The sequence below is a fragment of the Delphinus delphis genome, chromosome 14, assembly GCF_949987515.2.
Source record: "Delphinus delphis chromosome 14, mDelDel1.2, whole genome shotgun sequence".
Classification (NCBI taxonomy): Eukaryota; Metazoa; Chordata; class Mammalia; order Artiodactyla; family Delphinidae; genus Delphinus; species Delphinus delphis.
The window spans coordinates 51,506,769-51,529,643 of NC_082696.1; the positions used below are offsets into that span (position 1 = coordinate 51,506,769).

Consider the following 22,875-nt stretch of genomic DNA (forward strand, 5'->3'; position numbering starts at 1 on the left):
GGATCTTCCCAGACCAGGGCTTGAACCCGTGTCCCCTGCATTGGCAGGCGGATTCTTAACCACTGCGCCACCAGGGAAGCCCCTGCTTTTATTTCTATAGCCTTGGTAAACTGACCTAAGAAAACGTTGGTATGACTTATGTCAAAGAATGTTTTGCCTATGTTACCTTCTAGGAGTTTTATGGTGTCATGTCTTGTATTTTTAAGCCATTCCAAGTTTATTTTTGTGTATGGTGTGAGGGTGTGTCCTAACTTCATTGATTTACATGCGGCTATCCAACTTTCCCAACACCACTTGCCGAAGAGACTGTCTTTTCTCCATCGTATATTCTTGCCTCTTTTAAGATTGACCATAAGTGTGTGTTTATTTCTAGGCTCTCTATTCTGTACATTGATCTATATGTGTTTTTGTGCCAATACCACACTGTTTTGATTACTGTAAGTTTCTAGTACCGTCTGAAGTAAGGATTATGCCTTCAGCTTCATTCTTTTTCCTCAGGATTGCTTTTGTAGTTCTACATAAATTTTAGGATTATTTGTCCTAGTTCTGTGAAAAATGTCATGGGTAATTTGATATGGATTGCATTCAATCTGTAGATTGCTTTGGGTAGTATGGCCATTTTAACAATATTAATTTAACAATATTAATCCTTCCAATCCAAGAACATGGGATATCTTTTCATTTCCTTGAATCATCTTCAATTTCCTTTACCAATGTGTTATAGTTCTCAGCGTATAAGTCTTTAATCTCTTTGGTTAGGTTTATTCCTAGGTATTTGTGGTTTTTTGTTTTTAATTTTATTTATTTTTGGCTGCGTTGGGTCTTCATTGCCGTGCGCAGACTTTCTCTAGTTGCGGCAAGTGGGGGCTACTCTTTGTTGTGGTGCACGGGCTTCTCACTGTGGTGGCCTCTCTTGCTGCGGAGCACAGGCTCTAGGCACGCAGGCTTCAGTACTTGTGCCTCGTGGGCTCTAGAGCACAGGCTCGGGAGTTGTGGCTCACAGGCTTAGTTGCTCCGCAGCATGTGGGATCTTCCCGGACCAGGCCTCAAACCCGTGTCCCCTGCACTGGCAGGCGGATTCTTAACCACTGCGCCACCACGGAAGCCCCTAGGTATTTGGGTTTTTTTGTGTTTTTTTTTGTTTGTTTTTTGTGGGGTTCTTTTTGCGGTATGCGGGCCTCTCACTGTTGTGGCCTCTTCCGTTGCGGAGCACAGGCTCCGGACGCACAGGCTCAGCGGCCATGGCTCACAGGCCCAGCCGCTCCGCAGCATATGGGATCTTCCCAGAACGGGGCACGAACCCGTGTTCCCTGCATCAGCAGGCGGACTCTCAACCACTGCGTGTTTTTGTTTTTCTTTTGAAGTGATTTTAAACGAGATTTTTTTTTTTTAACTTTCTGATATTTCATTGTTAGTGTAAAGAAATGCAACAGGTTTCTGTATATTAGTCTTGTATCCTGCTATATTGTTGAATTCATTTATCAGTTCTAATAGTTTTTGTGTGAAGTCTCAGGGTATTCTGTATAGAGAGTATCATGTCATCTACATATAATAACAGTTTTACCTCTTCCCTTCCGATTTGGATATCTTTTATTACTTTTTTGTCTGATTGCTGTGAAAGCCAGACCTATTGAAAGAAAGAATTCTTGTCACCCCACTAGAGCAGGGCATCTCAGCCTCAGTAGCACTGACATGTAAGGTCTGATCATTCTGTGTTGTGGGGACTATCTGTACACTGTACGATGTTTAGCAGCATCACCTGTCTCTACCCATTTGACGCCCATCCCACCCCCTCCCCCTCAGTTGTGACAGACAAAAATATCTCCAGACATTGCCAAATGTCCCCAGGGGGGTAAAATCATGCCAGGTTGAGAAGCACTGAATTAGAAACATCCAAATCTTTTAAGTTTTTCATCATGTTGGTCACATGTTCACTGCGGAGGCCTTGCCAGGATGGCATTTATAAAGCGGCTATCACAGAGTGAGCTGCAAGAGTTCCATAAATCTTTATGAATTGCTTTTGTTTCTGCTGTTTCATAAATATGTTCTAAATCCCTGTGCTGTAGACAACTATGAGAGATCAGATTTTGCCATGTGGTATGACCAAACCAACAGTCTCCACCATCAGACGTCTTTTTGCTTATTTTGATTTTTAAAAACAGAGAAGCCTGTAATGGGTCAAATCCCACCAGCTAAGGTGAGGTACTTAATTACCAACAGAGCTTCCAACAGCCTTTCAAATGGGCCTTCCTGCTTTCTAGCTACTATCAACTCATCTTGCCTCACACAACACATTTTAACTCTTCTGAAGACTGAACTCAACAAGGTAAGGAAATTAGTATCCTGATCCCTTCCTGACCAGTGAAGAAGCTGAAGCTCAGAGAGGTTAAGGCCAGAATATAACCAAGGTAACCAAACTTGCTAAGGGCAAGATAGAGCCTAAAAACTAGGACCCCTGACATATATCACCAGGTCATGCTGCCCCTCACCATGCAAGACTTAGTTGGCTTTCTATTACTTTCCAAAGAGCAATCAAGAGAAGGGAGGGAGAGAGGGTGGCAGGGAAGGAGAGATAGAAAGGCACAGAGAGGTGAAGAAAATGAGAAAAAGCATCATCATTACTATAATCTCCTAAATTAAAACTCATAATTAACTCGTGTTGAAATTAATTATACTATTTTCACTGATGTAAAAGCCTAATTAACAAGTGGTAAAATAGAAAAATTCCTTCTGTTACACTGCACAGTATATATTATTGCTTCCTGAGAGCTGATTTAAGCTTTCAAATAAAAATCAATTTTCCTGAGTTCCTCTGAAATCTGAGCTGGTAAGACTTCCAGACTCATGTGACCAAACATCTCACTGTTTTGGGCTACAGAAGTTTCCCTTCTGTATCAGTTAACCTGAATTCTCAAGAATTCCTGGAGGGCAAATAAAAGGACCCAGACATAGTTGGTCTTTATGACACAACAGAGTCTAATAAGTCTATTTGAGCCAACCCTTCCAGTGCTAGCACACTGCTCCTGGGAATCTACAAACCAGTTTATTTATGCAGATGCCCTTTTCTTAGATGATGTGTATTATGTGTGTGTCCTTTCTATTACTACTCTATTTTTTTAGTCCCTTTTATAACACTTTCTTGAGAATTAGAATAATTAGTCTCTGATTCTTTATTCTCTTTACTGATAAAATCTGTGTATTTTCTACTTTCACCTGAAAAGTAAACCATCGCTTAAATCAGGGAGGGTCATCACTTGCTTTCTGTAGGTCAATGTAAATATTTTATGCTTCGTGGGCTACGTAAGGTCTCTGCCATATGTTCCTTTCTCTTTTTTTAAAACAACCCTTTAAAAATGTAAAAGCCGGGCTTCCCTGGTGGCGCAGTGGTTGAGAGTCCGCCTGCCGATGCAGGGGACACAGGTTCGTGCCCCAGTCTGGGAAGATACCGCATGCCGCAGAGCGGCTGGGCCCGTGAGCCATGGCCACTGAGCCTGCGCGTCCGGAGCCTGTGCTCCGCAGCGGGAGAGGCCACAGCGGTGAGAGGCCCACGTACCACAAAAAAAATAAAAATAAAAATGTAAAAGCCATTCCTAATTTGCATGCCATACAAAAGGCCTCCAGCTGCCTTAGTCTATCAACCCCATGCCCTAAACAATTAATTTTAAATGGGCCCTAACTAGCCCATTTGGAATCAGTTGGAACAACTTTACTATCCAGACTTCTGGAGACAAACTGAAGGGAACTAAGGCCAACATGTTGGTAATTCAGAAAGGCCAGTGGATAAAGGGGTCTCCCAGTGCTGCTCCCCTAAGGAGATAAAGGGGACCTTGACTTGGCTTGGTTTTGCCTTAAGAAGCCTGAACCCAGGGAAGCTGGTTGACAGGGATAAAACTGAAATGACACTAAGAACAAGGCCAATTTATTTTGCACTGCCTCCTGAGGTAGTTAACGTGGGAAACAGCAGGCTGGTCATGAACACCCTCTCTGGGCTTAGTTCATTCAGCACATGTCTCACTCATGCTCACGAGGTCAAACTGTGGACAAATCAAGCCTGGGAGGGAAATCCAGGCCAAGGGAAGCGTCTATAGGAGCCGCGATACGAATGCTGACTTCCACAAAATTGGCTCAGGAGATTCCACAAATGGTAGGAGAACCTTATTTTAATAAAAACGTCCTCTTTTTAACCTGGCCCCTTCCCCCACCACTAGAAAGCAGCTTTATCGCTAAAAAGCAATCCATTTATTTGAGCGTACTTTTTTTAGGCAATTTTAACTGTTTCCACCGCCGTAACACCACTCTGTATTTCTCACTGCTGGTCTTCTCTTCAAACACTTTTTTCAGGAGAATCCTCATCACTGTCTCTGTTTCTGCTTCTCTATCCTCTCCAATTAGAAGATCCAATGTATCTCCCACTTTCACCTGAAAATTAAAAAGAAAACAGAACCTTCATTACATTTTGGGAAACTCGGCCAATGCAAACATCTCTCCTTTGAGTTTTCACTGGGCGACCACCACCCAGGGCACAGGTGACTCCTCTGTAATGGTCACTTCTCCCTAGTGCTTCCAGGTGAGAGGGCCCCCCCTCTCCGGGCAGATGCCTCAGAACCATGTGGCTCAGTAGGGGCCAGTGTCCCTCCTTCAGGCTGAGACAACTGGCTGCTCGTGGACAGGGCCTGTGTGGCTTCAGTTTTGTCTATTGCATGACTTCAGGAAACACTTGAATGGAAGCATTTATTTTGTAACAGTGGCAAAAGATGAAGCGGGGCACAACCTTAGAGATTATGAGCACAGTAATTACTACATGCACTGAGAAGACAATTTTCAGTGTAACACTTTCACTGATTTCAACACAGTTAAGCTACATCATTGGGGACAGGGCACAATTTGTTGGAAATCTGTCACAGTGGAACAACGGTCAGCTGCATCTCCTAAAGAAATCGAAGTAAATAAACTGCTTTCCAGCATTGGCTAGCGCCAGTGATGCCACATCATCAAGGAGACAGGACTCAACGCACAAGGATGGAATGCCACAGAAAAGAGGGTCGAGCTGGATGCTGACTTGGGTTAAAAGGGCTGAGGTCAAACCCATTTTTGTCCAGATGGGAGCTTTGGGTTGAGCGAGTGCAGGACATGCCCTGGGGGCAGTCACATCAGTGCTGCCACGGTGCAAACAGCCCATGAGACACCTGGTCCTGGCAGCTCAGGATCCCAGGGGATCTGCCCAGCAACTCAGGAAGGGGATAAACTGACCCAGGTGCCACATGCTTCTACTAGAACACAAGCCAGGATGACCAGAGGCCGTCTCAGACCATTCACCACCGCTTCCAAGCCAAGGATGGGGGCAGTGGTGAAGCGATGGACAGAAAGACAGGGACAGACCTCCATGTGTGGGCCATGGACTCTAAGTGGGCACAGGTACCCATTCAAAAGCCTACTTGGGGGCTTCTGTTTAAGGAGCATGGTGCCAAATGCTTATGTTTGCCTCATTTGTCGATGAATGCCCTGAGGCAGTCTAACTTCACGCTGTTGGGATATCTGTACCTCACTAGAGCAAGCCACCCACTCAAGGCTTCCGTAGGCCCAATACTAAGTCTACAACGTGGGAATGCATGCCTGCTCACCATGATGCCACACTGGTCAATCCAGGCAGCTGGATGTAAAACTCCCAGGGGCTAATTTTAAACCATTAACTCTCCCCTCTGGGCTGAGAAGCAGAGACTCAAACCACAGCGAGGCATGAAGACCACTTCTCCTTGTGGGTTTGAAGGCATCATCTGGGCTGGGCAGAGGGGGGAGTGGGGAGTTGCGGGGAGGGGCGGTCAGTCCTCCTGAAGTTCTGCTGGATTCAATTTTTATTTTTTAAATGACCATTTGCCCAAACTGTGTAGACATTTAAAATCAATGTTCAGAAATACACGGCTTGGGAACTCTGCTTTACCTTTTTTGGCATAACTTTGTGTCATTAAAATTCATTTTTTAATAAGTAATATAAGCACATGATACAATACGTAAAAAAAAGGTATAAAAGGGTATACAGAGAAAAAGGCAACCCTTCTCATGTATCCTTTCGTGGATATACTATGTGTGATGTCTGCCCCTTAAGAGGAAAGTGGATCGTTCTGGTGGCTTTCTTCTAGGGCAGAGAATAGGGAAGCAATGTTTCTCCTTTACCCGGTGAATCCCAGGGAGAGGTGAGGTTAGGAAGGCTTCAGTCCCATATTTGGGCTCCATACACCCTCTATTTAGGTCAACAGTTACCCAGCACCCACAGCACTCTGGGCCCCATCTGGTGTGCAACTCACAGAAAAGCTCTGCTCAGCTGCAGGCAGCCAGGGTTAGAGCTGCAGCATCAGACAGGCGCCTGACCCTTCAGCCAGCAGCCAGGCTCAGGCCCCACGGAGCAGGCCACGGAAGGGGAGGTGTTCCTCATTCCCTGCAAAGCCCTGTCCCTTCTACCGTGGGAGACGGCACAGTAGGCACAAAGCAAAACTGGCTGGAATTAGGGGCTGTTCCAAGCATCTACATTTCCAATCTCCCCTTAGCTGCAGTTACTATGGCTACCAGGCCTCCTAGTAACAAGGCAGCCGAGTGTTAATGCTGGCCCCTTCCTTTGCTGACCCTCAGGAGAAATCTGGAAGGCAGCCAAGACAACAGAACACCCAAGGCAGAATGAAGAAGCAGCAATTAGACTGTAGTTAACAATATCTCAAAGCACAGGGAGAAAAATAGATTTATGGTGTCTGTAAATGAGGCCCTGGCAGAGACACTGTGCACCAAGAACAGATCTTGTCTTTGGAACACTGTGGCTGGTGAGAAGGGGGTTGGGCTACAAGCAGGAAAAAGCAATTAAGGGACAAGAAGGACCTGATCTCCAGGTGCATGTCTGGAGTGCTTGATTTCCTACAGCTCACTGAGCAAGGACTGACACCTGCATTCTGAACCTGTCAGGTCAGGTGCCATCAGAGGGATCTGGGCCTTGTGACTTGGCGGCCAAGACAAGCACTGGGGATCCCCCCTCCTGTCCACTCAGCTACAAGAACCACTCTGAGTCTGGGGAGCAGAGACTGAAGACAGCCTCAGTGCTCACCCAGGTCCGTGGCCAATGGCTCACACCCTCCCATGTCCCAGGGGTACAGGATGCAGCTCAGGTCCTCCAATCCCAGGAGTGTTTGAAATATGAAAGAAGCTAAAATAAAAACAACCTTCAAAAGTGTGTCTAAAAAAAAAAAATAAAATAAATAAAATAAAATAAAAAAAAAAAAAAAAAAAAAGTGTGTCTAACTTCCCTGGAACATTTATTCCCTGGACACTGACTAAGAGTTAGATTATGTCTGCCAATGCCTCATAGGTCTGTGTCTTCCAAACTTTTTAAGGGTCTCTGTCATATACTTTTTAAAATTGTTTTGTTAACTTTTACTATCATTATATTTTCCAATTACAAAAGTGAAACATACTCGTAAAAAATTCAGAAAATAAAATGCATGAAGAACATATAACCCACAGTGCCCCACTCAAAGATAAATACTAGTAGTATTAATATTTTAATTCTATATATGTATATATGTAACTTTTTACAAAAATTCATTTTTAAAAGAATATATATATCATTTATTATAACACTGGATACTAGAAATACATTTTCTTATAACACTTGTGGGTGATTCTTTCACTTAACAATAGTACTGATGTGGAGCTGTCAGGAAGTATGAAACCTTCTTTTTGATGGCTGCCCTGCACACAGAGCAGTGTATCCAGCAGGTACTGGGGGTTGGGGGCTACTGCTGAGCTGAACAGAACTGCACATCTGCTCAGGTAACAGCAGGCCAAAGAAACCTCTACATGGATTTAGCCTGATTATTATGATTTCACGGGCCTAACATTAATGACTTAGAAGTTTAATAGATTTTTGCCAGTTCTGATAGTGACTTGTCTTAAAATTTTGTAAAGAAAGGGAAAGCTTCATCTCAAAGTCATTATGGCTGCAAAGAGCAAGTGGTCTGTGTAACTGAAGCTGTGTGACCAGGCCTGAGGGAGACCTTAGAGGGGGCAAGACAGACATACACGAGGAGCCACTGATGCCCCAAAGAAGGACCCCGGGGGAAACTGGGGGAGGCATTAACTGAGTACTGGAAGAACAACAGACAAAAATATCTGGCTGTCATAATATCTCACTGTGGGCTTTTCTGGGGGCGCAGTGGTTAAGAATCCGCCTGCCAATGCAGGGGACACGGGTTCGAGCCCTGATCTGGGAAGATCCCACACGCCGCAGAGCAACTAAGCCCGTGCGCCACAACTACTGAGCCCACGGGCCACAGCTACTGAAGCCTGCGCACCTAGAGCCCGTGCTCCGCAACAAGAGAAGCCAACACAATGCGACGCCCACGCACCTCTCCTAAGAGTAGCCCCCGCTCACTGCAACTAGAGAAAGCCCGCGCGCAGCAATGAAGACCCAACACAGCCAAAAAAACAACAACAAAACTCACCGTTCTGCTTTTCTTCCATAATTTTTCCCCGTTCAGCCTGAGTTCACCTTTGTAGAATGCATCTTCCACTTTGCTAAAAAAAGAAGAAAAAAATCAAAGTGCTTTAAAATAGAAATATATTCAAAACAATTATATAATTTTGAGAAAAGTACCAGCTGTTTGTAATGCTTATCCTGACAGTGACTGGCCTCCCCACAAAATCTCCATTCTGGGTGCTGGGAAAGTGAAAGTCAACTGCTTCCATATACATCTAAACAGGGAGACCAAAGGGCACTGCCGAGTACACGCTGGCTGCTGCAAAGACCTGCTAGCGCTAGCAGGCAGGTAACCAGCGCCCTGCTGGGGTTTCCAAGGGGGCTGGAACCCGCATCTAGCGCATTCAGGATGGGCCCGGTGCTCTCCACGTGACTCCCCCTACAGCAGTCACCTTAGAGGTGGTAGCGCCTGTGATTCACGACAGCCATAATGAGTGGGCACTCCCTTCCCTTCACGTGCTGTGAGAAAAACCAGGCACCCCATGTATGGTGAGGCTATTGAGAAACCCTCTGCTAATCTGCACTGAGGATGGGGAAGTGCCAATCCAGCAGCTGCTGATCTCTCTGAATTTGATCACTGGGACAACCAGACCAGGGCAGGATACAGACAAAAACGAGTGCCCTTTCGTTTTAGTGCTCTGACTCCAGGCGACTGACATCTGGGGTTCTCCTAATAAGAACAGCAGCAGTTACTACTGTGAGAGAGGGAGAGGCCCCTCGTGAGCCTGCCAGATTTCAGAGAACATTCAAGTCCCGACCAGGGTGCCTGTGGGTTCAGAGTTAAAAACTCAGCTATGCCTTTAAATCAGAACATAAAGATACAAATTACACAAGGGAATCTTTCTTAATTTATTATTCATACCACAGTTCTTATCTTGCATGCAGTATGCACACAATGATTGCTAAAGGAATGAATGAACAATGAGGATCACTATTCTTATACAATTAGTCTAGCAGAGAAGGAATGAGAATATTAAAGAAATCTTGAAAGTTACACTTAGTGTCTCTATGCACTATATATGAACACACGTAGTATTTTCATCATCATAGCTAACATACCGAGTACCCACTGTGTGCCACACACGGTTATAAATGCTTTAGGTAGATAGACAGACTCATTTAATCCTAGCCACCACCTTCTAAAACTGGTTCTATTACCCCCATTTTACAGATGAGGAAACTGCACAGAGATTTTAAGTAACTTGTCCAAGGTCACACACAACCCAGGATTGAAACCCCAGTAGTCTGGCTACAAAGCCTGCAGTCTTAACCACTATGTTATACTGCTTCTGTTGATTCTAAGAGGTACCTTCTCACTGTAGCGTTTGTGAAACCCAGGTGCATTCTATGCTTGCTATATACATCTAACATGGTGATTCCTTTTTTCCCCAAGAAGCTGTTTTTACATCAATGGTTCATCTTACAAAGTTGATTGTGTCTTAGAATCAAGGAAATATGCCATGTGGGACCTGCAGGCAGTCACTTGACTTCTTTGGGAATTAGTTTTCTCATCTATAGAATGAAATAATTGGAACAGATTACCTATAAGATCCTTTCACATCTATGGTTACTCTTCACCATAATATAAGCCATGTAATTGGTAATGCTGCTTTAAAATAACCAACAAGCGGACAAGCGATTTTGTATTAAAACGCATATACTTACTTTCTCCCGATATCTAGGCCTGTCTTCAGGATAACATCATATCGGAAAGACTGCACTACTTTGTCCAGGTCCTTATGGTCTCTGACCGCACTGGGGTCGTCCTCTGGCTCCTCTTCCTGCTCACTCATCTCATGATGCTCACTCTCTTCATCAGAGTCCCCTTCATCTTCCACTTTTTGCAGAGTCTTTTTAGTGGATTTTTTAGAGCTTACATTACTTTTGAGTCTTATGGAAAATGGGAAAATATATTCTTGAGATATTAAAAGCCCTGAGAGTCTCAGTGAGAAAATGTTATGGAAAAATGTTTTATAATTTGAAGCATTTAACTTGGTATTAGACAAATATAAGTATCGATTCCAGGAAGCACAGTGTTTATGTGAAGGTGTCCCTCGTAGCGCTCCGCAGAGCCCAATCCAGGCATCTGGCTTTCTTAAAACGCTGCTGGGCAATCTGATGCTAGTCATAGCCATGGCTCATACGACCTGAAACAGACAATAATTCAGTTTTACTTCCCAAGTGTGCTATCCTGGTATTCTTACAACATAAACCATACACACCATGAACACCTTACATCTAGTACTGTACTTATGCTTCCTCCTACAAAAGGCCATGTTGGTCCACATGTACCAAGGGCCATGCACACTGTACTAGGTGAGTCTTCCGGCTGTAATTAACGTGCTGACCTCACAGGGTGGTCGTGAAGGTTGAATTAGATACTAATACGTATGAAAACACTGGTTCTACTCTTCTCACTCCCCCAAATTAGCTTGGGTACTGACTGCTACTGAAAAATATTAACAATAGTTCTCAATGATTTTTTTTTCTTTTTTTTTTTTTTTGGCTGTGCCATGCAGCTTGCGGGGATCTCAGTTCCCCCACCAGGGATTAAACCCAGGCCACAGCAGAAATCCTAACCACTAGGCCACCAGGGAACTCCCTCAATGATTTATTTTAAAAAGGAAAATCTCAGGACAAGAAAGACTATTTACTGACATACATTACATCCTTACAATATTGACTTTGCAGAAGATACCAGATCATGACTTCATGAAAGCCAGTGAGTCTCTAAACTTTATTTCAATCTCCAACTCCAGCAAATCAGAGCTAGGAATGAGCAAACTGTACAGATCTGCATTTCACCTCCTTTCACATCTTCTTCCCACTGTTTAACAGAGGCAGTAGCTAGCAGAGAAAGAAGGGGCCTGGAGACCCACAAACTAGGTAATTGTTTCCTGAGGCAGAGGTGCTGACATGCCACATGTCCTGTGTGCTCCACTGGGAGGACTCTTGGAAGACTGCACCTGGTTCCCTCCAGACTTTGCCCCATGCATCTTCTACCTTGCATGTTGTATCCTTTTGCTGTAGTAAATCATAGCCATGACCCACAGCTGAGTCCTGTTGAGTCTTCCTAGTGAAATCAATGAACCTAGGGGTGGTCTTGGGAACCCTGACAAAATATCCAACTGCCTATTCGACATCTCCATCTGGGTGCATAACAGGCACCTCAAACTTAATTGGCCCAGAAACAAACTCCTGATATATCTCTAAGCCCAAATCTGCTCTACCTGTGGCCTTCCCCATCTCAGTTAATGGTAACTCCACCCTTCTAGTTCCTGAGAACCAAGGCTTCCAGTCACTCTTGACTCTTCTCTTTCCCCCGTACTCAGATCCATAATGTCAGGAAATCATGTGGCTTATCTCCAAAACATGTCCAGTATCCCATGACTTCTCACCATTCCCACTGTTACCACAGATTCAGGCCACCATCTATCACCAGGATTACTACAAAGGCTCCATTACAGTGTGTTCTCCATAGAGCAGTCAGAGTGAGTCTTTTAAAAAGTAATTTGTATCATGTCACTCCTTCCCTCACAACCTTATAAAAGCACAGAGAAAAGCAAAATCCCTCCCTTGGCCTACAGTCCCTGTGTGATCTATCCCCTTCATTTCCGCTCTGACCTCATCTCCTGCCTCTCTCACCCATGCTCACTCAGCTCCTTCCTGAGGATCCTCATACACAACAGGCACACTTCTGGGTAGATCCTTTGTTCCAGCTGCCCAGAACACTCTTGGCCCAGATAACTGCATGGACAAATCACCTTCACCTCAATGAGGTCTACTCATTCCAACTCCATTTAACAGGTGTCTTGTCCTCCAAATCTCCCCTTGCCCCGTTCTACTTTCTTTTGCAATAGCACTTATCTGCTATGTTATATAATTTACTGCTCAATCCCAAGTGCCCAGAATAGTGCCTGACACATGGTAAGTGCTTAATTAAATACTGTGAAAGTAGGTCAAAAAAACGGTGCATTAGAATGAAGAACAATGATGGGGCTGGGCTGATGGGTAAGAGGCTAGATCTCCAAGGGCCTTCCCTATCAAAGCTTGGACTTACCCAGAACGCATGAGAACTATAGCAAGACCTTAAGTAGGGAAGTGATCTGATAGGAGTGCTTTTTAAAAGATTTCTTTGGCGACGGCGTGGATGTAAGGGGAGTATCACGGAAGGAGGCCTGAAGGTTTAGAGTGAAATCTTCAGGAGAGACATAAAATCGGTGAACTAACCGAAGGCTGTAAGAAAAGCAACGACTGGAATGTAGAGGCAACGCTGTCCTTGACCTGCGGGACATTTGAAATCCCTCCATGTTCCTAGGCCTATTAACTACTCCGTATGGAAAGCCTGATTTAACTGCTTTTAGTTCAACTGCAAGCAAAAATCTTCTCTTCTTTTGGAGACCTCAGAGGCTGACCAAGTGCTGAGACAAGGTCATGTTCCCCTCGCTCCCTCCCTACCCCCGTCGGGCTGCGCACCTTCCCGGGTCCTCAAGGTCAAGGGAAACTGGACACCAGAGTCCTCGAGCTCGCGGTCTGCGTCTGCAGCCAACAGGAACGGCCGGGCCCAGGGCAAGACGGCCTCGGCCCGCCGGGTTCGCAAGGCCCCTAAGAATTCCCGGATCCACGGGGCGTCCCGAGCTGGCCCGGCTGAGGCAGGACGCCAGAGACTCACGCGGAGACCTGGCAGGAGCGCGGGAGGGGGACTGGAGCTCGCCCTGCCCGTATTTCCCATGTGCTTGCAACAGAAACGGGAGCGAACAGGGGCCACCGCACGCCGGGCAGGGGCGCAGTTACCTGTACGTCACCGCCTCTCCCCCCTCCCCGCCCCGCCCCGCCCCCCCACCCCAGGGCTTCGCCGAGCGCCGGACTCCACACCCCGCCCTGCCCTTGCCCCTCCCCTTCCGCCGGCGCCGGCGCCGGCGCGGTGAGAGCAGGCTGGGCGGTGCGCACTGGCACGGCGGCGATGGCAGCGGCACAGCGACTCCTGCTGGAAGCCGCGCCTCGGAGGACTGCGCCAGGAGGGCTGCTGAGAGAGGACAGGGCCAGCTCTGAGCTGAGCGGGAAGCGCACGCTGAGTGATTGATTCCACATTGTTGAAGAAAGCTTTTCTTTTTAATTAATTAAGTAGGACTTCCCTAGTGGCACAGTGGTTAAGAATCTGCCTGCCAGTGAGGGGACAAGGGTTTGATCCCTGCTTGGGGAAGATTCCACAAGCCGCAGAGCAAGTAAACCCGTGTGCCACAAGTACTGAGTCCGTGTGCCGCAACTACTGAGCCCACGCGCCTAGAGCCTGTGCTCCACAAGAGGAGCCACCACAATGAGAAGCCCACGCACCGCAACGGAGTAGCCCCTGCTCGCCACAGCTGGAGAAAGCCTGCAGGCAGCAACGAAGACCCAATGCAGCCAAAAATAAAATAAATAATTAAGTAATTTATTTTTCATTGAAGTATAGTTGATGTATAATATTATATAAATTACAGGTGTACAATATACTGAGTCACAATTTTTAAAAGTTATACTCCATATTTGCTATATTCCCATTTTGTATAATATATCCATGTAGCTTATTTTATACCTAATAGTTTGTACCTCTTAATCCTCTATCTCTATATTGACCCTTCTTCTTTCCTCTCCCCACTGGTAGCAGCTAGTTTGTTCTCTACATCTGTGAGTCAGCTTCTTTTTTGTTATATTCACTAGCTGGTGTGTTTTTTAGATTCCATATGTAAATGATATCATACAATATTTGTCTTTCTCTGTCTGACTTATTTCACTTAGAATAATGCCCTCCAAGTCCATCCTCCAAGTTGGACACTTAGGTTGCTTCCCTATCTTGACAACTGTGAATACTGTTGCTGTGAACATTGGGGTACATGTTATCTTTTCAAATTAGTGTTTTTGCATTTTTTCGGAAATATACCCAGGAGTAGAATTGCAGGGTCATATGGTAGTTCTATTTTTAGTTTTTTGAGAAACCTCAATACAGTTTTCCACAGTGGCTGCATCAATTTACATCCCACCAACAGTGTACAAGTGTTCCCTCTTCTCCAGTCCTTGCTAACATTTGTTATTTGTGTTCTTTTTGATGATAGTCATTCTGACAGGTCTGAGGTAATATCTCATTGTGGGTTTTTTTTTTTTTAACATCTTTATTGGAGTATAATTGCTTTACAATGGTGTGTTAGTTTCTGCTTTATAACAAAGTGAATCAGTTATACATATACATATATCCCCATATCTCCTCCCTCTTGCGGCTCTCATTGTGATTTTAATTTGCATATCTCTGATGATTCATGATGTCGAGTATATTTGCATGTGTCTGTTGGCCATATGCGTTTCCTCTTTGGAAAAATGTCTGTTCAGTTCTTCTGCCCATTTTTAACAGCTATCTTTTTTTTTTACTAAATTTTTAATTTTATTTATTTTTATTTTTGGCTGCTTTGAGTCTTCGTTGCCGCGTGCAGGCTTTCTCTAGTTGCGGCGAACGGGGGCTACACTTCGTTGCGGTGCGTGGGCTTCTCATTGCAGTGGCTTCTCTTTGTTGTGGAGCATGGGCTCTAGGCGCGCGGGCTTCAGTACTTGTGGCATTTGGGCTCCGTAGTTGTGCCTTGTGGGCTTTAGAGCGCACGCTCAGTAGCTGTGGCACATGGGCTTAGTTGCTCCACGGCATGTGGGATCCTCCTGGTCGTTAAATCTGTACTACAGATTTAATATATTGTTAAATCTGCCAAGAATAGGAGTTAATCATTATTATTATAAACTGACAAGATTGCTGTATGGTTATAGGTGATTATGGAAGGAGATAAAAGAATACAGTGGGGCTTCCCTGGTGGTGCAGTGGTTGAGAGTCCACCTGCCGATGCAGGGGACACGGGTTTCGTGCCCCGGTCCGGGAAGATCCCACATGCCGCGGAGCGGCTGGGCCCGTGAGCCATGGCCGCTGAGCCTGCGCGTCCGGAGCCTGTGCTCCACAACGGGAGAGGCCACAACAGTGAGAGGCCCACATACCACAAAAAAAAAAAAAAAAAAAAAAAAGAATACAGTGCTATTGGATTACATAAAATCAACTTAGTCACTGGCCTTTAAAACAAAATAAACATTTCATTAGATGAATCAAGTTGATTTTTAACTTTAAAATGCTAATTAATATAAAAAACTGCTGTGAAATTAAGAAGTGATATGTGTGTATACACATATTTGTGATTTTTAATTTTTTCACAGAAACCTGCCCCTGCTGTAGTACATTGTAGCGACTGTAGTTCTGACTGGTTTAGACCACCTAGTGGACTAAATTTTTACTCCATCAACAGGGCTGCTGCACTGGGTCAGACCAAAAGACACTGAGAATTGAAATCAGAGTTGAGCCTACAAGTCTGGGCTCCAGCTTTTAATTTTATTTATTTATTTAAATGAAGTTCAATTTTTTTTTTATTAATTAATTTTATTTTTGTCTGCGTTGGGTCTTCGTTGTTGCACGCGGGCTTTTTCAAGTTGCAGCGAGAGGGGGCTACTCTTCCTTGCTGTGTGCAGGCTTCTCATTGCAGTGGCTTCTCTTGTTGCAGAGCATGGGCTCTAGGTGCGTGGGCTTCAGTAGTTGTGGCTCATGGGCTAAGTAGTTGTGGCTTGCGGGCTCTAGAGCGCAGACTCAGTAGCTGTGGTGCACGGGCTTAGTTGCTCCGCAGCATGTGGGAATCTTCCCAGACCAGGGCTCGAACCTTTGTCCCCTGCATTGGTAGGCAGATTCTTAACCACTGCGCCACCAGGGAAGTCCCTGGGCTCCAGCTTTTAATTTAGCTCAAATATTTAATTTTACATAAAGTGATGAGTAAATCAGAGCACTTTTCATTGGGGCCTGAGGTGACTTTAACATTGTATTTTAATGCAGGAGGAGCAGCCTTACTTTCCATACTCTCAACATTGTTATAGGCTTTACTTTCTTTTATTTTCTCTTACAATTTACTACTTATTTATTTGTTTCCTTGTTTAAATGAAGAAAAATTACCTGGAGAAGAAAGTTCTTTCCACTGCCTCACTGATCACAAACCTCAAGGTTAGCTAATCACCAAAGAAAGATATTTTAAGCGTGATCAGTTCCAAAGCCCCCTCCCTCCACTCTGACCCCCACCCTCTCTCACCTTCTCAAGGCGTTTACTCTTTAGAGTCTCCTCCTTCCTGAATCTTTCTCACTCTTCCGTATCATTCCTGCCAGCACACAAACACAACATGTTAACGAGTTCTGATCATGTCATGTATAGCTAAGATATATTTAAAATTTAAAAAATTTAATAGAAATAATGTAGTGATACTTTTTTCAGTCCACTTTATTTTTGAGATTCTTTCCATGTTTATACATATATTCTGGCTCCTTTATACAATTCATATATAAATTATTCCCAGTTGTTTCCTTCCTAAAGTTTCTTTCAAACATTGCAGCAATTTACTTATGGAGGTATCATCCTTTGAAACTTTCTCTAGGGTGTTTACTTAGAATAGGAATCTCTGGGGACTTCCCTGGTGGTCCAGTGGGTCAGACTTCGAGCTCCCAATGCAGGGAACCTGGGTTCGATTCCTGGTCGGGAAACTAGGTCCCGCATGCATGCTGCAACTAAGACCCCATGTGCCGCAACTAAGACCTGGTGCAGCCAAAATAAATAAATAAATAAATATTTTTAAAAAGAAAAAAAAGAATAGGAATCTCTGGGTCCAAAAGTAATTATATTTTCTTTAATCTTACTAAAAAATGGCCTAATTTTACTAATTTACATTTGCACAAGCTCATGAACATAATATTTTCCCCCATTCTTCATTTATTCATTCATTCATTCATTCATTTTTGGCTGTGTTGGGTCTTTGTTGCTGCACGTGGGCTTTCCCTAGTTGCGGTGAGTGGGGGCTACTCTTCGTTACGGTGCGCGGGCTTCTCATTGTGGTGGCTTCTCTTGCTGTGGAGCACGGTCTCTAGGCTTGTGGGCTCCAGTAGTTGTGGCACACAGGCTCAGTAGTTGTGGCGCATGGCCTTAGTTGCTCTGCAGCATGTGAGATCTTCCCGGACCAGGGCTCGAACCCATGTCCCCTGCATTGGCAGGCGGATTCTTAACCACTGTGCCACCAGGGAAGCCCCCCCCCCCATTCTTCTTAATAGTTCATGTTATCAGATTTTTAAGTATTATCAGTCTCATGGATGAAAAATGGTACCTTGTTTTAATTTGTAAACTTTCCCTGATTGGTAGTAAGATTGAATATCTTTTTATGTATTTGATGGCTCTTCAGGTTTCTCTTCTTTTATTTGCCAGTTTATATCCTTTGCCCACTTTTCTTTGTAATAGTTGTCTTTTCCTTTTGCCTGTCCCGAAGGTAAATGCCAGTACCACTACGTATGGGCGTGCATAACTCTAGGAACTCACTCATACTCATCTGCAGCGCCATTCAAATTAACTGCAGTGGAGATGGCACCCCTGGGGTTGTGCAGTGTAGTGGCCATAGTACCCATGCTTCTGATCTGGGTCTATGATGCCTTTGCTTTCTTTAACAATAGCTTTTTAGGGAGTTCCCTGGTGGTCTAGTGGTTAAGACTCTGTGCTTCCACTGCAGGCGGCCCAGGTTCAATCCCTAGTCAGGGTAGTAAGATCCCACAAGCCTGTGGTGTGGCCAAAAAAATAAAAAATTAAAAAAAAATTTTTTTAATTAAAAAGTCACATGCATGTGTTTCTCTAAACAATGTATTGGCATGTTTTGTTCTTAAAATTTACATAAATTGTGTCATACTAAATGTCACACGTATGATGGCTATATGTCATCAACATACTATATGTTTATGACTTGTGCTTTCACTCAACATTAGGTTTCTATGTTACCAAACGAAACTTGAGTCCGCTTGCCTGAAGTGCAGCAAAGCCAATCTACTGACACCAGGTTGTGATGAAGGAAAATACAGTGTTTATTGCAGGGCACCAAGCAAGGGAGTGGGAGACAAGCCTCAGATATACTCCAATTTGGTTTTTGAGTTTGGGATGTTTTAAAGGGAAAGAACAAAGAAGTTGGGGTTAATCATCTTGTGACACCTCTGTGACTATTTTTTCTTTTGGCCATGCCGCAAGCCTTGTGAGATCTCAGTTCCCCAACCAGGGATTGAACCCAAGCCACGGCAGTGAAAGGGCCAAGTCCTAACCACTGAACTGCCAGGGAATTCCCTCTGTGACATTTCTTAAATTATAGTTCTGAGAGTCAGGATGTCTCTGGTTTATGATTCTCTGGTCAGGTGGTCCATGGCTCAGGGATCTGTGAGCTCATCTTACCCTCGAGAAACAATGTGCGTCGATGTGTTTATGACAATATCTATGCTAGCAATTTTAGTACATTAAGGATGCTCTTGGGACTTCCCTGGTGGCACAGTGGTTCAGAATCCGCCTGCCAATGCAGGGGACACAGGTTCGAGCCCTGGTCCAGGAAGATCCCACATGCTGCAGAGCAACTAATCCCGTGCACCACAACTACTGAGCCTGTGCTCTAGAGCTCAAGAGCCACAACTACTGAGCCCGGGTGCCACAGCTACTGAGCCTGCGTGCCACAGCTACTGAGCCTGTGCTCTAGAGTTTGAGAGCTGCAACTACTGAGCCTGCGTGCCACAGGTACTGAGCCCGTGTGCCGCAGGTACTGAGCATGCGCTCTAGAGCCCGTGCTCCACAACAAGAGAAACCACTGCAATGAGAAGCCCGCACACCACAACAAAGAGTAGCCCCTGCTTGCCGCAACTAGAAAAAGCTCGCGTGCAGCAACAAAGACCCAAAGCAGCCAAAAATAAATAAATAAATAAAAAATTTTTTAAAATAAATAAAGCAGTTGTTCCAAATCAGTTTACAAAAAGAAAAAAAAAAAGGATGCTATTCACAGCAGCAGTTTTAGTCATCTGACTATGGTTGATTAGTGTTCAGTTAGCACAGGATTGTGATCAGAGGGAACAAGAACAGGAATAAAGTTTTGGATAGAGAGGTTAATCATGAACTTGGTAAGGGAATTCAGTTTCAGGGGGACTCAGTTTCAAGATATACCCTTTTGTTGCTGGCAACTGTAGTTCACCCACTTATTTTACCACTTATAATACTCCATAGTGTTAGTGTACCATTTTTTTGTGCGGTACGCGGGCCTCTCACTGTTGTGGCCTCTCCCGTTGCGGAGCACAGGCTCCGGACGCGCAGGCTCAGCGGCCATGGCTCACGGGCCTAGCCGCTCCAAGGCATGTGGGATCTTCCCGGACCGGGGCACGAACCCGTGTCCCCCGCATCGGCAGGCGGACTCTCAACCACTGCGCCACCAGGGAAGCCCCATAATTTATTTTTTATTTTTCTGTTGATGGACTATGACTTCTTTCTAGGTTTTTTCTTGGGTTTTGTTTTGATATAATGGAAAATGTGCTTATGAATCGCCTTTTTATTTTTTTAATTTATTATTATTTGTTAACAGGAGAAAATCAAAGTTTAACATGTATACATGAGATAGACCCAGAAAAACGGAGTAAATCACCAAAATGGTTGAAATACCATCCTCAGCTAATGATAAAAGATGATGTTGAGGATGAGGAGAGGCAGTTAAGGGAGGTTCCCAGGAAAAGCACAGTAAACAAGGGTGATGTGATGCAGATTTAAGTTAGGGCCTTCTGCACTGATAAGAGTTTCTAGAGATTTGGTCATCCTCTTCTTCCAGGCACAGAGAGGGAGACACACTTACCAATGGAGACTTCTCTTACAAATGTAAATGTTTCTTACAAAAGGACAACTCCTAGTCGGTTTTCAGAGCCCTTCCCATGTCTGCTGTTTTCAGAGAATAACCAGCTTAAAACAATTAATGTGCCAAAGAGACGTATTTTAGGGTGGCAAGTTTTGCTCCCCTACGGGACCACCTTTGAAACTTTTAAGAAATTTCATGTCCAGAAGGTGAGTTGGTAGATGGTTTCATCTCACTGAACCAGTCTCTTAGTCCTGACACTAGGTCAGTTCAGTTACTCATTTCAAAAGAGAGGTGGGGCTCTCAAAGTTAGGCCTAAGGGTACAAGCAGTTAGGTACTTAATAAGAAGCATTTCTACAGAGACAGAACGAAAATAAAAGTTAATGGTTGGAGGGAGTTATAAAGCCAGTCTTGATGCCGAAAACTCAGCTTCTATTCACTGGTGCCGAACCAAATCTCGGAGACAGAGTTTTGGGTCAAGTAGAAAAGAATAGCTTTATTGCTTTGCTAGGCAAAGGGGGACACAGTGGGCTCATGCCCTCTGTGCTAACCCAGGGAGATTTAGTGAGGAGTTTTATAGCAATGGTTCAAGGGCGGGGTTGATGATAGGGATCAGGGTGTGTGCAGGGCCTGCATTCCTTTAATCTGGCCTCAGGTGGTCTCCTGATGAGCTTCTGTGGTTCTCCAGGTTATCAAACTCTGACCTTCTCTCTGGAATGAAGAATGCTTCATCAAATAGCTAACATCGGGACTTCCCTGGTGGCGCCGTGGTTGAGAGTCCGCCTGCCGATGCAGGGGACACGGGTTCGTGCCCCGGTCCGGAAGATCCCACATGCCGCGGAGCGGCTGGGCCCGTGAGCCATGGCCGCTGAGCCTGCGCGTCTGGAACCTGTACTCTGCAGCGGGAGGGGCCACAACAGTGAGAGGCCTGCCTACTGCCAAAAAAAAAAAAAGTTAACATCTTCCATTTGTTCGGGGTTTTAGTTCTGCAGAAGAGCTCAAAGATTTTGTCAGGTGTATCCCTTGAGGTGCAACCAGGACCCTGTTTCAAGCCTGCACTGTTGTTTCTTGGCCACTCCTCACTTGTCTCTGCATCCCCTCCCTTCCCTGATTAACAACTGTTTGAACGTGCCCTTTGGAATTCAGGGAAGGTTATGGAGGCTGAAGCCTATTTCCTACAAACAAGGAACAGGGGACTGAGAGAGGCTTCTGTGACCAGGAGCCCCAAAGGGTCCTGCTCTGTTTCAGTCTGAGTCTGGAGGGCAGTCTAGATGTAGGGGTCAAAGCACCTTTTGCAGTTCGAATGTTTCTGATGATGTCATTGGGTGATCGGGTAAACTTTCTGAGTGACTTGCACAGCAATAGGCATGAAGATTTTCTAAACATGGACTGTTTTGGTGATCTCTCTCAAGTTTATATCTAAGTTGTTCAGTTTCAATTTGCAGGGCTTCAGGAAAGGCACAGCACTGGCTCTCAATGATTCCAAGTCAAAAGTGGGAGAAAAATTAGAAATATTAGTTTGGAGAGTTGTGTTTGAATACTCACGAAGTTTCCAAAATCTGGAGGGATCAGGCAGGGGGAAAAAAGATAAATGTTTCAATTCTGCTTACAAAGATATAATCTACAAATTGCTGTAAATCAGAGTTAGCTTAAGAGAAAAGAGAAAATTTCCTCCAATCTGGAAAAACAAGACATTAAAAAGAATCAGCAATTTTTCAAACAAAAGTCATGATCTTAAAGTTATCAGAAATGTGTACTCAGAGTTCTTTCCATGAAGATAAAGCAATTTACAAAACATCAGAATAAAACTATAACAGTCTGTAAATGACAAAAGACTTAAAATGGCATGGTTAGGGCTTCCCTGGTGGCGCAGTGGTTGAGAGTCCGCCTGCCGATGCAGGGGACACGGGTTCGTGCCCCGGTCCGGGAAGATCCCACATGCCGCGGAGCGGCTGGGTCCGTGAGCCATGGCCACTGAGCCTGCGCGTCCGGAGCCTGTGCTCCGCAACGGGAGAGGCCACAGCAGTGAGAGGCCCGCGTACCGCAAAAAAAAAAAAGAAAAAGAAGGCATGGTTAAAGATCTAATTACAATGCAATTGGCAAAGGAGTTTGGTTATGTTACTGAACACAGGTTCAGGTGCCCAATTCACAGTGAGACCAAACAAACCAAAATATCAAGTTTGAGAAAGGTTTATTGCAGGGCCAAGCAAGGTGAACGGGTGGCTTGTGCTCAAAACCCCAAACTTCCTGATGGCTTTTGGGGAGAGGTTTTTATAGGCAAAATTTGGGGTGAGGGCTTAAGGGTGTGTGACTTTCCTCTGCTTGGTTGGTGGTGAGGTAGCAGGGTGCTGTTCCAGGAGTGTGCTCAGCCTGAAGTTACCATCCCCCAGCTGGGTGGGGCCTTGGTTCCTGGTTTTGTTTTTTTTTTTTTGGCCGAGTGTAGGGATTGAACTGTGTCCCCTGCATGGGGAGCCCAGAGTCTTAACCACAGGACTGCCAGGAAAGTCCCCTTAGTTCCTGTAGAAGAACTCAAAGATATTGTTCTGTGTATCCCTTGAGGAGGAACTAGGACCCAGCTTTAATCGCGGCACTATCGTTTCCTGATTGCTTATCCTTTGTTTCCGCATTCCCTTAC

General features: G+C 44.9%; 1 protein-coding gene across 2 annotated transcripts in view; it reads right to left on the reverse strand.

The window, feature by feature from the left end:
* Positions 1 to 3,909: 3,909 nt before the first annotated feature.
* Positions 3,910 to 22,875, reverse strand: part of MTRES1 (mitochondrial transcription rescue factor 1) — a 47,981-nt gene continuing 29,015 nt past the window's right edge. The window contains exons 2-5 of one of the 2 annotated variants that reach the window (XM_060030152.1): positions 16,654 to 16,720; positions 10,184 to 10,665; positions 8,484 to 8,556; positions 3,910 to 4,419 (exon numbers count right to left, since the gene is read on the reverse strand). In XM_060030152.1, coding sequence (XP_059886135.1) covers positions 4,240 to 4,419; positions 8,484 to 8,556; positions 10,184 to 10,653 — 723 coding nt within the window. In that variant the 5' untranslated portion in view covers positions 10,654 to 10,665; positions 16,654 to 16,720 and the 3' untranslated portion in view covers positions 3,910 to 4,239. Of the gene's footprint in view, positions 4,420 to 8,483; positions 8,557 to 10,183; positions 10,666 to 12,994; positions 13,355 to 16,653; positions 16,721 to 22,875 lie in introns of those variants that run through there. The other variant, XM_060030151.1, reaches the window with a different exon arrangement.